Source organism: Annulohypoxylon truncatum (genome assembly GCF_022578515.1).
Source record: "Annulohypoxylon truncatum strain CBS 140777 unplaced genomic scaffold F4807scaffold_15, whole genome shotgun sequence".
In the NCBI taxonomy this organism is placed as follows: domain Eukaryota; kingdom Fungi; phylum Ascomycota; class Sordariomycetes; order Xylariales; family Hypoxylaceae; genus Annulohypoxylon; species Annulohypoxylon truncatum.
Genome location: NW_025953801.1, coordinates 509,304 through 525,879, shown reverse-complemented (window position 1 = coordinate 525,879; position 16,576 = coordinate 509,304). Strand labels below are relative to the sequence as shown.

General features: G+C 48.4%; 5 protein-coding genes across 5 annotated transcripts; 2 read left to right on the top strand and 3 right to left on the bottom strand.

Annotated features, from left to right (window-relative positions):
* Positions 1-207: 207 nt before the first annotated feature.
* On the bottom strand, positions 208-2,127 carry F4807DRAFT_80305 (alpha-ketoglutarate-dependent taurine dioxygenase). The gene is made up of 3 exons (XM_048003505.1): positions 1,174-2,127; positions 762-1,096; positions 208-644 (listed from the first exon to the last, which is right to left on the bottom strand). Exons 1-3 carry the CDS (start codon positions 1,809-1,811, stop codon positions 541-543), a joined length of 1,077 nt encoding a protein of 358 aa, XP_047854491.1. The 5' UTR covers positions 1,812-2,127; the 3' UTR covers positions 208-540.
* Positions 2,128-4,134: 2,007 nt separating this feature from the next.
* On the top strand, positions 4,135-6,471 carry F4807DRAFT_425112 (benzoate 4-monooxygenase cytochrome P450). The gene is made up of 7 exons (XM_047997942.1): positions 4,135-4,466; positions 4,520-4,612; positions 4,662-4,731; positions 4,784-5,191; positions 5,251-5,431; positions 5,485-5,866; positions 5,934-6,471. Exons 1-7 carry the CDS (start codon positions 4,419-4,421, stop codon positions 6,261-6,263), a joined length of 1,512 nt encoding a protein of 503 aa, XP_047854490.1. The 5' UTR covers positions 4,135-4,418; the 3' UTR covers positions 6,264-6,471.
* Positions 6,472-8,483: 2,012 nt separating this feature from the next.
* Positions 8,484-10,261, bottom strand: F4807DRAFT_425108 (BEM46 family protein). Its single transcript, XM_047997941.1, has 3 exons — positions 9,881-10,261; positions 8,956-9,728; positions 8,484-8,747 (listed from the first exon to the last, which is right to left on the bottom strand). Exons 2-3 carry the CDS (start codon positions 9,570-9,572, stop codon positions 8,588-8,590), a joined length of 777 nt encoding a protein of 258 aa, XP_047854489.1. The 5' UTR covers positions 9,573-9,728; positions 9,881-10,261; the 3' UTR covers positions 8,484-8,587.
* A 2,230-nt stretch (positions 10,262-12,491) lies between these two features.
* Positions 12,492-14,724, top strand: F4807DRAFT_80060 (uncharacterized protein). The gene is made up of 2 exons (XM_048003504.1): positions 12,492-13,042; positions 13,106-14,724. The coding sequence occupies exons 1-2, from the start codon at positions 13,004-13,006 to the stop codon at positions 14,342-14,344; spliced, it is 1,278 nt and encodes a 425-aa protein (XP_047854488.1). The 5' UTR covers positions 12,492-13,003; the 3' UTR covers positions 14,345-14,724.
* A 48-nt stretch (positions 14,725-14,772) lies between these two features.
* Positions 14,773-16,559, bottom strand: F4807DRAFT_425068 (RING-1 like protein). Its single transcript, XM_047997940.1, has one exon. It carries the CDS (start codon positions 16,358-16,360, stop codon positions 15,083-15,085), a length of 1,278 nt encoding a protein of 425 aa, XP_047854487.1. The 5' UTR covers positions 16,361-16,559; the 3' UTR covers positions 14,773-15,082.
* Positions 16,560-16,576: the final 17 nt, after the last annotated feature.

Genomic DNA, 16,576 nt, shown 5'->3' with positions numbered 1-16,576 from the left:
TGGGGGTTTGAGGCTAGGTTACTTGGGTAAGAAGATAGGCGGCAACCAGTCTTCGGATGAGCAACAACATGGAGCTTAAAGAGGAAGTGCCCCGCCATTAGCAAGATAATACGGAAAAACTCGAAAGATTACCTACCAATCTTTACCGAAAAGGGGGAAAGGGAGGGATATTCGACAAAATATTTCAATGATATGTGTTGATTTTTGGTCATGGCCAATCAGACATACGGAGAACACATATGGCTGCCATAGCTAGTAGGTAGACGTACGGCACAACAACCAGATGCATCGTAAGTCCACCTAGGTAGATGTTGAGGCTCAAACTGGACACGTGCAGTTTTAGACGATCACGAAGACGGCCTTTAAGAATATGCAAGAAATCTATTGATTAAACGCATACGACAGTTTAGAGCTTCCATAAACGAGGGTAGATACCTACATATCTAGGCAGATGCTTCTGTTCATCCACCTAACGCGACATCTGCATATCCTGCCACCGAATTCTAACGCAATGCCCTCCCGGCGCCAGCACAACTTCCCCTACGAAGAGACCGGAATAGGCTTCTCTGCCATCGCCGCGAGCCGGAATAGATGTCTCACCTGGGAGTTTTCTCCGTCTTCCACATAATCTACCACGGCAGTATCTAACGACCTACTAGTTAGCAGATGTCCCTCAAACAACAAGCCCAGTTAAACACAAAAGAAGAAGAAAATGAGAGTAAGGCAAAATTAAAAAAAAAACCAAAAAAACCCCAACATACGGCAAGTCGACCTATTATCGAAAATCACGACCGACCGCGGGGCCCAGCTGACGCGCGCCTGGTAATCGTGCCCTGACACGATATGCTGCATGAGGAAATCGAGCAGCATTTTCTGCTCCGTCTCCTTGAGCCCGACGATCCGAGAGATGAACTCGGCGTTGACGAAGAGACACTTTTCCCCTGTGACCGGGTGCACTCTGACGAGCGGATGCACGGTATCGACCGGATCTTTCCGGACCAGGCCTCCTGCTAGTCGCGTGTGTGCGATCATCTTGGATGAGGTGTGCACCGCTTGCAGTCTGTCGACGAGCGCTTGCATTGCTGGCGAGAGTCGCCTTTCAGGGGGGCGGTACGCGTTAGCTCTTCTTCAAATAGGGTAAAAAAAGAGGTGTGTCGGTGAGGCTTTGCTTACTTATACGCAGTATCCGTCGACGCGAAGACGGTATCGCCCCCGTTATCCGGGCCCTGGAGGAACCCGAGCATGACGTAGCCCGGGGGCTGGATCTCGTAACTGACGTCCTGGTGCCAGAGCGTCGTGGTAGTCTTCTGGTCCAGGAACCTGGCCAGCTCGGCCTGGTTGCCGTCTCTCTGGATGATGTGGAACCCCGGGTGGCCTTTGATGCTCCCGGATACGGGCTGGTAGTTCGGCTTCCCGTAGTGGTTCATGAACGCCTGCTGCGCGGCCGGCCCGTCGTCGATAAGGTCCTGGTCGTGGAAGGCGAGGACCTTACGTTCGGAGACGAGCCACGCTAGCTCGCCCTTCGCGGCGGCATCGAGCTGGTTGAGCTGGATCCCCGAGATGTAGCTCCCGAGCTTTGGCGTGATGTTCGTGATCTTAAGCCCGGCCTTGTGGAGCTCGGGAAGAGAGGTGTCTTTCACCCGGAGAGCGGGATCCTGGAATTCAAAGGGCGGAAGAGGATCGAACCACACCTTGTCCCAGCTGGGCATGTACTCAGGGTACTTGACCTTGGTCCGGGTGTCATCAGTGATCTTGTACGGGACGTTGATGTCGTAGCTGATGACCTCGTCTTTCGTTGTGCTTGGCATCATGGCTGATAACTGGGTAGGCAGATTAGGTATGGGGTTCGTAGAGTATTGTAGGACTCGGCATTCAATGATACTGGCCAAGTGATTATTGGCTTTTCTTGTCGAGAAGCTCTATAATTTATATCCCATTGCCGCCGATATCGCCTATGACCGGACCACCTCTCAACTTGACCAGCATGAGTCCATGCAATCCGTCACCTGCTGTTCGTCCACATTTCTACAGTGTTTCTTCCATGATCTTCGAATATTCCTTGCTCTAATTGTTTCCTAATATCAATGATCTACTTGGCCATCTTGGACGACTAAGCACACATGTATCTAAGAATCTTGAAAAATAGTTGATGATGATATATAGACCTCCTAAGATCTCGATGTATAGAATCTCATAGGTACATTCTGCATGCTCGAACAACTGAGGAAAATCCTGAAGGATTGTTATACATAATGCCGAAGCAAAATATCTGGGTATTGACACAGTTACCGGGTCTTTTTGTACATGGCCGATGTCTATACGACCCTAACATCAAAGCGCTACCACAAGAGAGTCAGGGGAATCATTTTCTTCATGCCTCGGGAAGGTTGATTTATAAGCCTACCTAGAGAGGGCTTCACATGAGTATCAGTCCCTTACCTACAGATCTGTTATTCGCATACCTAGATGAATGAGTAACGGTCTCAACTCCGGCCTAGCCACGTAAGTATTTAAAGTTCGCATTATAGTGATAATTATTATATCACAATAACTATATCAAAAAGAGTGATGATGCCACATGGCATGTGATAACTTCGTTACCTAGGTAGATATTTCATATTCATATACCCTCAAATTTCCGGAGTTGCCATCAATCCCATAGTAAACCCCACAAAGTTCCTGTGCATAACGATATATCTCTTGGTAGTTTTTACGACGCAGATCCATACCTAATCAGTATGTGCTGGTTTTCTTCCGCTCCCATGAGTTCATACGGAATCTTAAACCTATAATGATATACCCTTATAAATAGTTAAGAGTAAGGCGCGCCAAAGTGAATAAATAACAACAGGTCCATTATAACTCACTTCTGCGAATATAATAAGTCTTTTAGTACCCGTGGCCCGCGTTCCTTACGATGAGTGCTGGTCATATGTATCATATAAACACTTTAGCTAAAGTGATGCGCGTTCAGTAAGAGGGAAAGGTCCATTATAAACCCCTTTGTGAAGCTTGTAATAGCCTCAAATTTAGATTGTAATGTGTAGGTACCTACGAATAGCACGTAAATACTTTTATATCCACGGTGGATGAGTATATAAGTACTTAGACGATCTCTTTTCTTGGCCCGTGATGAAATCCTCCGAGGCATAGGAGACTCCTACCAGCTTTTACATACGACTTCATGCTAGGGATCTTAAGGGGTAGTGTCATAACGCGTAACCATTTGCCAATCCAAGTCTAATGTTTTCAGGAGTTCCTTTCAACATTTAGACATTTTCAACCCCAAGCCGACCTGATATTATAGCTAGGGATTGGAAAGTAAAGTATAGCTTGTAAAATGGACCTCAGATGTAAGCATAAGTTGACACAAATCTCTACCTATAATAACAGGCTATGTGTTCCAGACTACTACCTTATATAAGCAGACATAGATGATATAATGTAACCCATATCCACCCAAAGTTCGTAGAGAGGGTAACATGTGTTGTCGCAATACCGTTAATTCTGGCGTAAATTACGGCACATTTATTTTGCTACCCTTTCAACCAATGCTCCATGGACAACTTCTTGAAAGTAATTCTTCCTCAAGGATAGTGATTTCTCCTAACAGAATTGCTCAGCCATTATATCTCAACGGGCCATCATAAAGCATTGCAATGTAGGTAGGCATCTCGTAAAGATGATAGATCATTCTGATGACCTGTCGTTTTCCTCAAAGGAGATCTAACATGAATGTCATATCCAAGAATGCTTTAAATAAATACGCAATCAATCTGTACGAGTCCAAACCGGTCTGTGATAAGTCTTCAGCTCATGTAGTAATGTTACATACCTACCCAAATAGGTGTATTCTAATGCAAGTTGGCATAACATTTGATATCCTCACAGATAGATCGGAGTCCTCCCACTTCCCCGTACCATGAACCACCCTCTAAACATTGCATCAGATAACGCCTCTGTCCATCTAATCCAATTAGACATCATCATATGATAAGTTTGCTCCACACCAGCTAGGAGATACTAGTGAAACGCATTCGATCTGTGGTGATCGAGAGCTATTTCCGGGTCATCTTGTGGCTGGACCGCCGGGAAAGACTGATGACCACGCATGGAGTATATCGCCGTTTTATCCCCTCAGGAGATCCGGTTATCTTGTATTACGACCTTCCAATGCTGTGGAACTGTCACATTATGCGAGTGCTAGAATTTTGCGATTGCATCTTGGAGTCACACGACGGGAATAACTGTATAGTGGTAAGCAATATATATAATAGGGCTCAAGGAATCGCCTTTGGGTTGCGAACTACTACATTTCTAGATATGTCGTGTTACTATATTTCCTGGTTTAGTTGGAGTATACACCAAACAACCCTTCCTATTACAGCGAAGTCAGAGAAAATATACCTACCTACGCAATGTTCACTGAGACGATTCAAGCTGGCATTCTGCCATGCTTCTTAGTGGTATGAATGACTTCCAATGATGATGACACAGCTAATTAAAACCTATTACCTAGCTCTTTGGTCTCTGGGTGTTTCAAATAATTTATCATTTCTACTTCCATCCACTGTCCAAGATTCCCGGCCCCTGGTTGGCCGCCATCAGTGATGTGTGTTCTCGAACGAATTCCCAGTGAGATCATCGCTTATGGAAAATAGATCCCTTATTGTTGGTGGCTCATAGGAGGTCGTCAACCTTTTAAGATGCTTGAACTGCACAATAAATATGGTCCGTCTACTTCACCTAGCCGTACAAGTTCAGCGAAGCTAATCTACTGCAGGCCCTACCGTCCGCGTCGGCCCAAATGAGGTCTCATTTAATACCGCACAGGCGTGGAAGGATATTCATACCCACGGGTCTGGCCGCCAAACCTTTCAAAAGGGTAAATTTTACGATGGCGCCTGCTTCGCGACGGAGGAATTCAACCGCGGGCTCTCGACCATTGTTAGCGAAAGGAGGCCTGAAGTTCACAAACAAATGAAAAGCCATTGGGCTAGTGCCTTTTCTGAGCGCGCAATTGTCGAACAAGAGGAGCTTATCTGTACCTCTGTCGATAAATTTATTCGTCAAGTTGGCATCAGGGGTTCCAAAAAAGAAGGATTTGACATTGGGCTGATGTTCGAGGCAATGACTTTCGATGTCATGGGCGACCTGGCATTCGGCAAAGCGTTCGGCGCATTAGATGAGGGTTAGTATTGAGATCGTTATAAAATCTTTTCAACCAATTGACAATGGATTTCTGTACAGAGACGAGACACCCTTGGATCGCCGCTGCTATCGGTTCGTTAATGATGGCTGTGCTTGTGGATGTCCTCAATCATTATCCTACCCTAGCTAGAGGAGTAGTTGTGCTCCTCAACGGAAAATTCAAGAAAGCCTTGAAAGACATGAGGACAAATGAGAGGTTTGTTCATGATACAGTCAAGAGGTAAGTAGGCAAGTTAAACCAGCAATTGGTCCCCTAGTGCTAACATCATCAAGACGGATAGAGACAAAAACAGATCGCAAGGACCTGCTGACTAGGATTATCCAGGAGCGAGATCCTAATGTCGTATCAGACAGGCAGATTGCTGCTCACTCCTCGGACATAGTGATTGCGGGAAGTGATACTACTGCTACCGCTTTAAGCGCCATAGTCTACTTTTTGCTCCATAATCCGTCTTCTCTCGCTAAGCTGATGGCTGAAGTCCGAGATACGTTTAAGCAATATTCACAAATTACGTATTCTTCTACGGTGAAAATGAAATATCTCCATGCCGTCATTCAGGAGGGGCTACGAGTATTTCCCCCGGTTTCGTTCCCACTACCTCGCGACGTGCCTGACGGTGGAGCGACAGTCGACGGGCAATTTCTTCCCGGGGGAGTGAGTATTACCAAATGAGTTTCTCACAAGCCAATTCTAGGTAATGTAACTAATCATTCCCTCCTAGGTTCACGTGGCTGCGAACCCTATAGCAGCTTGTCTATCCTCGACAAACTTCCATGACCCATGGTCTTGGAAGCCAGAAAGATGGATTGATTCTGATAATAGCGATGTCTTCGACAGTAGTCAACCATTTTCACTAGGTCCAAGAGTTTGTATCGGCCGCAATGTGGCCTGGTTGGAACTACATGTGACTCTTGCTAAGCTATTTTGGGTTTACGATTTGGAACCAGTCGATCCAACCCTCGATTGGCATAAGGAAGTTCGGATGATCTCTCTATGGAAGATGCCCAAGTTGATGGTTCGTGCTAAGAACCGAGGGGTTGATATCTATTGAATGATAAAAGGGGGGAAGTTGGTTAGAGTGTGAGTGAAGTATCCCCCTTAATTGACAAGTGGTCATGAGATCCTCGGTACAATTAGCGCAACCTACATCAGTGTAGGACCTAAATGAGTATTCTGCCTGAATAGAGCTTCAATATAGTTAAAAATTGTACCTGGCTTAATGATAGGCTCATAATCCAAGAGGTAGACAGACTCGCTAACTTGACGCAATGTCCGCCCCCGCCTAGCCCCTATTCCCCCTATCTGGCGGGTTCTAGGTAACCACATCTTATAATAGCGGTAAGAACAAATAAATGCAGCCTGGACCAGAGTGATATTTACTATCTACTTAGATTTACTATTTTCATATTGAGAATGCTTCTTAAACTCTTATGCTCTCACCATCCGCTCAACCCCTTACCCACAGCGCACTCTTCTGATTACTCGTTAAACCAGCTCGTGTTCTGATAAATGGGCCCGTGCCTTGACACTCCCGCAACCAGCGCCTTCCCGAGCATAAAGTAATTCATCATCGTCTCTCTGTGGCTAACGGGAATCATCTCATCCGGCGTCCTGTGCGGAAAGTGACCCCGTGCTTCCCCTCGCCCAGCGGCGACGGGCAGAAGGCCGCTTTGGTGCGGCTGGAGTTTCCACATTGCTGTCACGAATGCTAGGCTCTTAGACACTTCCTCTACTGACGGGAAAGCCATTTTTATTCATATAATTCAATATTGTGATCACGTTTGTGCTTGAAAAGTGAGTGTACTAGTTACTTATAATCCCAAGAGAAACGAGCCCCGAATCAAAGTGAGCTGAGATACTATTCGAATTACTGCTGGTGAGAAAATAATGTCCTCTATGCTAGAAGATAGTGAATCTGATAATTAATTGGTATGCGACTCCTCCAGCTGAAGCTTCCAGCCCTACGCCAGCCTCGTCCGGAGTACTGGGATTTTACGGAAGGCGTCGTGTAAACTTTGGTCTTTCATATTCATCCTTACTGAGAGAAGGGTTTGAATAATGAGGCTAATCCGTAGAGTAGCATTGCTTAGTGACACCTATCAAGTACTGAATGGACGATACGCTCGCCATCCATGATATAAGATGAGAATGGTAGCGTGCGCATGAGTTGGATGCCAAAGCCTCAGCGTACACTTTCAAGCTATGTGATAACCTGACCTTACTTACAATCATTTGGACACACCACATAACAAGGCTGAGCCGTATCGAAGTAAGTTTTTGAGTGGGCTTTCTTGTACAGCTCACGATTGTCCTGTAAAGCTGACTCATAGGTGCCTGGGCCCAAAACCAATGATGCCCAGGACAATTATAGTCACTATAGCCTGTTATATAGGTGAACTAAATGAGGTGACGTGTTGGTATTTTGACGAGAATAACACGGACAATGTTGATTTAGGCGTGAGGAGTTGAAATTTAAGTCAACGCATATCCAATCAAGATCTGTTAGATGAAGAAAAGGTAGCTTGGCGCGTTCAGCTTTTGGCTGAGATTATTGTGGCTTAGTTACTTCTACTTTGAAGGGTGAGTTATTTTTCGTTTTCGAAATGTGGCAATTTGTAGTCTGGAAAACAGAAGGCCGGGACACGTTTCTCGGCTGCTCGGGCTAGATCTCGAAGTTAGGCTATGGTGAGATGAAAATCTTCAGCCGCTCATCGTGGGCTTATCTAAGCAGCTAGGTAAAGATCTGACGAACTAGGAGCTCCCAACCCCACCTTGGGTAGCTCCGGAGCCCAGTCCCGCTCACTAGGCGTAGCCCTAATACCCAAGGCTTGAGACTTCAGACTCGGGGCTGACTCACGGAAGTTAGACCCTGGAAGATGAAAAGGCATTGGGCGGTAGCGAATAAATGCAATTTTCTTGAGCCTAACTCACAGGTGACACGTATCTGCTGCCAGGAACCCGCACAAGGCAATCGTGATTCATACCAGACCTGACAAGCGCGGAGAGGGACATTCAATATTTAGCCGCAAGGATGACTGCTGATAGAATCCTGCGAGGAGATTCGGCTCTCCTCAATCGGAGCCGAGCCCGAGCCCTAGCTGTAAGCTGACATTTTGTGATGTGTGATTCGGATGCAGATGCATTGTCGCGCCTATTCAACATCCAAATTAGGAGAACGCCAATCAGTTATGTAGTAAGTGTACAAATAAGTGTACAAATATCAATATACTATATTTCATAGGTAAGACCTATCGCGTAATCTGACGCGAGGGTAGGGGGTATCTCAGGTAAAAAGGGTCCAAGACCCAATAGGCGCGGCGCATTCATTCTTAGCCGGCCGCCGTATTATAGACGTGTCTACTGTCATCAAGAGAGTCATGACTTCTCATCTCCGGCAATGTTGGACACAAAGTCGGATATCGCCTCAAAATATCCCTCTTCCAATACGCTCGAGTTGTGATCACCACCAGGTAGGGGCTTCCAAATTTTGGTAGGTGTAGTAGCTAATTCGTATAGTTTTCTCATGTGAGCGGGCCTGTGAGACAAATGACGTTAGTCGACGAATCAGCTGAGCTCTCCAACTGAGACATGCCAAGCTCATAGCATGAGGTTTGATTATCAGGGAACAAAATTTAATCCGTGCTCGAAAGGGAGCTCATGTTTTGTGGATGGTTGTCTTAAATCATCATATGATCGATTTCTCATAGACTGTGTGGAGCGTAGATAGAGCGTTGACAACTTACGGGACAATCTCGTCTTGAAGGCCGCTTAGGAATAATATTGGAACCTCGGTAATGGATGGTAGTATCGACTCGCTTGGCCAAACTTGGTGACATAGCATAGTCAAATACTTGGCCGGTGGAATGACGGACGGGATTAGGGACCGCATGGAGAGAAATGTGTTTTCGAGGATCAAGCCAACGATATCCCCCCTATGCTGATTCTTAGATACCAGCTTAATGCTGACGGCCCCTCCTAGACTCTGTCCGTAGACTACAAGCTTGTGACTACTCGTTTCCGCTCGATTTCGTAAGTATTCGAGTGCGGTCTGCGCATCGCGCATAAGACCTTTCTCGTCCGGTTCGCCGGTTGATAGGCCATAGCCCCGGTACTCGAGCATGAAGACGTTGCAGCCGATATAATTGATAAGCATGCGAGCTATTGGCAGTCGATGACCAATGTTGCCGGCATTTCCATGGAACATCAAAATAGTACAATTCGAGTTCCGACCACCCCTGGGACCCCGGATGTAGAATGCCGATAGCTTCTCGCCATCATTGGTAGGTATAACTAGCTCTTCGAAGTCTTTGATGCCAAATTGCGAAGGTCGAGGAACATTGGTTCGAGCATTCGGGGGCATGTGAGATGGGTAGATCAAGGCCCTGCAGCATGGGGTTAGGATGGTTAGTCCGCTACATCAGACGATAGGTTGTACCGGAGGGTGGACGGAAGGGGTGTATGACGTTGCTCACTTTTGCTTGAAATACAATAGGGTGGTCAAGACGGCGGCAACACCCTGGGTTACGATAGTTAGCTCAGCTGCAGCTCGGCATTGTCTTGCGATGGCGACTTGTGTATGCCGACAAGCCCGGGCAAAGATCGAAGAGGTGGACGAGGTTGAGGCTGAAGTCTGGAAAGTCTGGAAGGATGATGACGGTGAAGGCATACCGTGGAAGCCAAAGCTGGCAAACGCATGTAAGCGGCCACGGTGCTGAGGAGCGATATTATCTGCTCCGGATAGCTTAGATTTGACGATGAAGCTCCTGAAGGAGACATGGCCTAACCAAGCAAATCCCGGTTGGTAGAAGGGTAGAAGAGAAGGAGAGAGTTAGGAAAGAATTATGCGGTAACCAGACACATGAAACACGCACAAAAAAGGAGGACCTTTAGGAGGCTTGCATGCGTTGAGTGGATCTATGAAGTCTTGACTTTTGGTGGTCTGTGGATGATTTGGGTGATTGGGATTGGATTGAATCGGGCTGGATTGCACTTTGATGAATCCTCGGTCCAGGGGTTTAGCTACATACCTAACTAGTTGTAATAAGGGAAAGCCCGAACGGCCAGTTGGAAAATCATTACACATTTCCGATGAGCCACAATTGATGGCTGGGTACTTAAATACATACCTGATACTTACCTCATATTCTAACTATATCTCGTCTAGTTTGAGGCTTCCAGTTTTGAGTTTTGTTGCTAAGATAACCGAAAATGGCTGCCGCTGAGCAGTTTGAGACTTCCAGTCTCGACAGCTTGTTACGGCCGGCATAATTGGGTTTGCATTGGCTTTGCTCTGGCTTTGCACTTAGCTAGATCCTTCCCAATCACCTTTAATAGAATGACAATCACCTGCACTCTCGTGTAGAGTATCTTATGTAACTACCTACCCTTTTAGTCAAGCAGATCATTTCTAAAACTTCACCCTTGATTGCCAATAGTCGCCTTATTTCCAAGATTCATATTAGGGTTGAATGTTACCTACTCTATACATATTTACATTTGTACGTACGACTTCCAAGTTGTATCACGAGACCAAGAACTCGCAAAGCGGAAACATTCAGTTTCGTGGTTAGGGGGCCTGTTTTGGATTGAAATAGAAAACGCTAAGTCTCTTGGAAGGCTCTTGTTAAAGCCTACCTACGTCTCCTTGTCCTAATCCTGTTTTACATAACCTAACTTCCATTCTTTTGGATATATGTTATACTTTTATACCTGTTTATGCCTTCGTTATCGTACCTAACACAGCATGAATGTTGGCTCTTTTAGTAAAGAGACCAGAAATAGATCAGCCCTTCAGAATTCACACCATGTAGAGAAGCATGGATTCAATCCACCTACCTTATTCGTATTGTTTCATGCACAATGAAGACGATCATCGTAGATTCTACTCCGTAAAAGGTTGGATCTTTTCTAGAAGAATCATGCCCGGCCATCGACCTGGCCATCGACCAAACGAATTAGCATGCTTGTTACGTCCAATGTTGTCCAATGCGATCCAATGCTGACGACGGGATCGTCTGGGGGTACGAAGCTAGATAGGCTAGATGGGCTGGATGGGCTGGATCATCTGGATGGGACTGGAGTTGGGTACCGTAGGCAGTGGCAACCGAGCTAAACTCGTACTAGCGTGCTAGCGTCCGTTGCCAGTTGCCAATTATCCGTTGCTATCCCAAAACAAACATTTGCCATCCCAATTGCGAGAGCAAGCGCTCCCCATTGAGGAACCGCGCATAACGCAACGGCGCCCAACGCGAAAAACTGCAATGGACCTAATTTCTCAAAAAGAAGAAAAAATTTATCTTCACAAGATCTGCAGTCACCCATTGTCCAGTCACAGCACAGAACCATATAACTGAGATCCTTTACACCAAATCGATCACGATCAAAACTACTCTTTTTATTTTCTAATTCACACCCGAGAAGGCTTCAATTCTGAATTCTGAATTCTATTCTTAATCAACTCCGCCTCCAATTCCTTGATTCCTACTCCCTTGGCCTATAGCAATTCAGCCCGCAACAGTTTACCCCAGACCAGATCGTCCTCTGTTCTAATAATAAAGAGTGCCCTGACATCGGAAACCAACGAACGCTTGGATCCGCCCCTGTTTTGCACTTGGGCGCTTCGGACGTAGGCCTTGCGTCTACCTCTAATCTTTATCTTCGTCCGGTACCGCTGGAGAGGGCTGAGAGGGTCATACCAGGTTTGTCCGGTCGGGCTTCGTATGACAGACAGGTTTTCATGACGACGCATTTTATGCCCATTATCCATCTATTAAGACGAACTATCTAAAAACCAAGAGACAAGAGACTCTTCATTCCGAAGAGTCTACGAACCCTTGGGAAGGAGAAGACTAGTAATCCTACCATACCAGCCAGGAACGCCTGTCTATCATTACTATATTGTTCCCGTCTTGGGAATTCTAGGCTGTCTCTTCTGTCCTATCAGCTTCGGTCCCCTTTCCCGACTTCGCCTGTTGAGGGCTAGAATACCTGCACTGCCATCTGCTATCTAGCATCTGCACCATCTGCTGCAGCCCCCAAGGAAAGACAAAAACAGAAAACAACAACAAATTTTCTTCTCTCGACCACTCACGGCCAGAGACACACAAGAAATTTGCACCGCTGCGCGCCAATCAGCTTCTAGCATACCCGACAGCACATCACATTTAGACCAGTTAGAAACATGGTCTCCTTCTCGTGTGAGGTAATATCGCCAATTCCATAATTTAAACCCCAAGCCCCAAGCGTGCCTGACATCACGGCCCTCTACCCATCACGCCCAACCCTCCCTCTTCTGGTATCCATCTGTTTCGAGCAACACACGACATTTCGCGTTGCGCTACCCGTGGAACCCCTTAAAGATCCCTCGCGCCATCCTAGCGATCACCATTACGCACCATTCGCACCCATACGCAATCTAATACACCAACCTAGCAACCTTAGCATTGACCATCCATCATCCTTCACACCCTACACACCCTGCACACCCCTTCCACACCACCCCTGTTTATATCTACCCCATAATATTGGAACGTATTGGAACGTATTGCCTCCTGATCTCTCTCACCCCTCTGCCCCTCCAACCAGATAAAACACACGCCCCCTGAAACCCAATTGCATTCTCCGTATCTTTCTTCGCATCTCTTTAACAACAGACACTTACTTGCATTGTATTTTCTGCCATCTAACTTTTATCTTTCCTCCCCACAGGCTTGCGGTGACGTTTTAACCAAGAAGAAACTCGACCCACATAGAAACCGTTGTCGCGGCGCTACTTTCACCTGCATTGATTGCATGGTCCACTTCTACGGCACTGACTATCGCGCGCATAATGTAGGTCGCAATTCTGCAGTTTATCCTGTCGATAAGACGGCAGCATCTAACACACATTACCAGAGTTGTATGAGCGAAGAACAAAAATATCAAGGTGCACTCTATAAACCAAAGAGGCAAAAATCCAACGGCGCCGAACCCTCTGGCAGGTCTGAAACTATGGCTCATAACGCATACGTCGAAGACGTGACGGAGGAGTTCGAAGATTACCGACAGTATCAGGTATACGAAGACGATGGGAATGCAGAGGCGAACCTTCCTCCAGAGGCGCCTACTCCTCCGCCAGCCGTCGATGACGACCCGAACGTGAACGTATTCGACTTTTTGGTTGACCAGACTCCTAACGTGTCCAATGTCAACCTACAATACTTCAACAATATGGTGGAAGCCAGTGGCGGCGGCGGCGGCGGCGGTCGACAGCTAGTGCGATTTGACCAAGGCCTGGAAGATAACTACGTAGACCCAACAGGATATATGGTTGATGACGAAGCGATGGCTCAGTTTGGACCGGATGCTGCACCGCCTACCAAGTATCAAACACCAGCACCTAAGACTCATCGAAGGAAGTCGAAGGATAGCACAGGCGAACGTGAGGTAAAGAAGGACAAGAAGCGCAAGCGGCTCCATATTGAAACCCCGGGACCGTTAGCACTTACGGCACAACGCGGAGACGAGGTCATGACCGACGCGCCGCCTGTTCTGCACTCAGGCTTGACCGGAGGTCTCAACCGTCTCATGCGTCCGTCCCAATTCCCCCCATCGCCAGATTATTCCGGAGGTGACGGAGGAGAAAACTCTCCTGCGAGCCCTATCAAGAAGACGAAACATTCTAAGTCTCACAAATCTAAGCCTAGTCGGACGGAGACTCTTAGTGGAGGTCTCAAGGCCTTCATGTCGGGCACATCTAAGTCGAAGATTTCCAAGAAGAGGAAGCACTCGTCGGATAAGGACAAGAAGGATAAGAAGAAGACTCGGCGTCATTCAAGCTCTGACAAGGCCCCGAAGTTGATCGAGTACCGACCCAAATCGAAATCGGGAGATGAGAAAGAAGGAGAGTCTGGTCAGATGATTCTTTACAGGCCGAGATCCGATCTTTTCTTGAGCTTATGCAACAAGGGTCCGGAGAGTGAACGGGGTTGCAGCGTAAACAAGGCTCTGAAGAAATACCACCGTGAGCGATCCGAATCCGGCACCAGCTTGGGCAAGTCAGTGGAGGAGAAGGAACTTTGGCGGTCGTTACGGATGCGCCGTAATGAACGCGGGGAGATTGTTTTGTTTTCGATCGAACCCATCGAGCCTTGAATGTATTGATTCGGTTGAAAAGGAAGAGGGACGGCGTTTTAGCGTGGAGGCGGATGCTTTTCTGGGAACTAATGGATGTGATACCTGAGCGTGGAATGCTTCAACAAGGTGGGCGGTAGGCGGCGGTCGGTCGGTCGGTTGGTTTGGGATATGGTGCCGGTGTACCGCATCAAAACAATTTTGCTTCTGAGCTGGTCTTGAAGGAAGCCTCATCATAGAGGAAGTCGCATCACATCGACGTCGCAAAGTTGGCGGGGGGAGATTCACTGGCTTGTTTTACTACCTGTACACATCTTCAATGTCCTTCAAATGTTTTCAAATATTACGCTAAGGGCAACGCAGATAATGTGGAGGATGGGGAGGCTGAAGCTACTAGAGAGAGTTCTCGATTGCATGTAGAGCATTATCATCTTCCATATTAATGGATGTTAACTGTTAAATATGTTCTTTTATCGTATTGCCAATATCGTGACGCTTGCTTGCTACCTAGGTACATGTGATATTCTGTCTTCTATGTTCGTAATGCGTATGGTAAGATGTAAATATGTATACCTCCCCGCCCCCTTTTCGATTAGATTAACATCTCCATAACGTTTGAACTTACACCTGACCCCTTACGTCTCGTCTCGTCTTTACGTAGCCAAGCCGGTTCCGCCGCAAGCAACCGTAGCCGTTACGTATATACGGTATTTGTATCTGTATCATACCCCCCTCTCCCCTGGCCCCCAATAATATCTCCTACACGGCACGTAACGGCAGTATGTGCTGGACCAGCGCCTCGCGGCGGCACAGCGGGCACTCGGGCTTCTCGCGCACCCAGTCGCCGATGCAGGTCCAGCAGAAGACGTGGCCGCACTGCGTGGCCGCCGGGTCCTTCAGCTCCTCCAGGCACAGCGTGCACTTGCGCTGCTGGCCCCCTTTAATCCAGCCCATGCTCCGCGCCTCGGCTAGGTCGTACCGCGGCACGCCGCCGGCGCCGCAGACCGGCGTGTGCGTCGCGGCTGCTACGTCGATGCGGGTCGTAGCTCCGGCACCGGGGCCGCCTGGTAATAGAGAGTTGTTGGACGAGTACGCGTTCTCGTCCAGGGACACGGTGAGGGCGCCGGCTCGCGCGCGGTCGGACGACGACGGGCTGGAGGGGGAGAGGGAGGGGGAGAGCGGGGCCGAGAACGAGGTTAGGGTCGATCGGATGTGCAGGTAGCCCTGCACGGCCATCTGGACGACGAGCAGGACGCCGAGGACCTCGTACCCGGCGCGGTCGGAGGACTCGCCGATCTTGTGGGTGAAGATGTAGCGCAGCCCGACGAGCCGCTTGGCGAGCTCGTAGTACGACCCGCTGAAGTAGAAGAGCGCGAGGCTGGCCGCGTGCACGGGTGCTTCGCTGGTTATGGAGGACAGGTTGGCTAGCACGTAGGATTGCAGCTTGTGGGACCACGTCCGGCTCCGGCTCCCGTTCAGCTTCGCGAGCGTGCTTTCGTCACTGTCTCCCGCGCCCGGGGAGAGGCCCAGGTTCTTCTGCAGGCGAGCGCGTATGCGCGCCCGGATCTTGGGGAGCAGGCGGGAGATGCCGTACGGCGCGAGGATGCTGCCCGCGATGTAAGCGGCGCGCTTGGAGAGCGCGGGCAGGGCCCCCGTCCCGGCTTCGATCTGCACGAGCCCGCAGTACTCCTCGCCGAGCGTCCGGTTGCCGAGCAGCGTCGTCAGGCACAGGTACAGCAGGTCGGCGAGCGTGCGCGACTCGGCGGCCCAGGCGTGCGCCGACCGGGCCCCGAGGAGGTGCCGGTGCAGGTCCGTGATCTGGTGCGTGAGCAGGCCTTGGAAGTACGCGTCCTTCTGGTGCGCGCGGATTATGTCGGGGGCGAAGGCGTAGGGGTATGGCGAGGATGAGGGTGAGGATGGGAGGGAGCTTGGTGTTGAGTTTGGAGCTGCCGAGGTTGAGGGGGCAGAGGCGGTAGAGGGTGTGGATGTGGATGGTGAGGGATTGTTGGTTGTTGGAGGTGGTGGATCGTTCGCCATTGTTGCTCTGGGTTGGTGTACGACGACTATGTTTGATGTGGCATGCCGATTAAGCAAGGCGTTGATTGAAACAGTGATCTAGATATCTCATTGCACAAGTTGAATTGCTATGTGTGAGAGAAAGTTATTGAAGTTTTAAAGGTGAAGCTTCCAATATGTGGATATCGATGTCACTGCCAGTTGCTTGCTTGTACCTCGGCGATTGGGCCAGCCGCG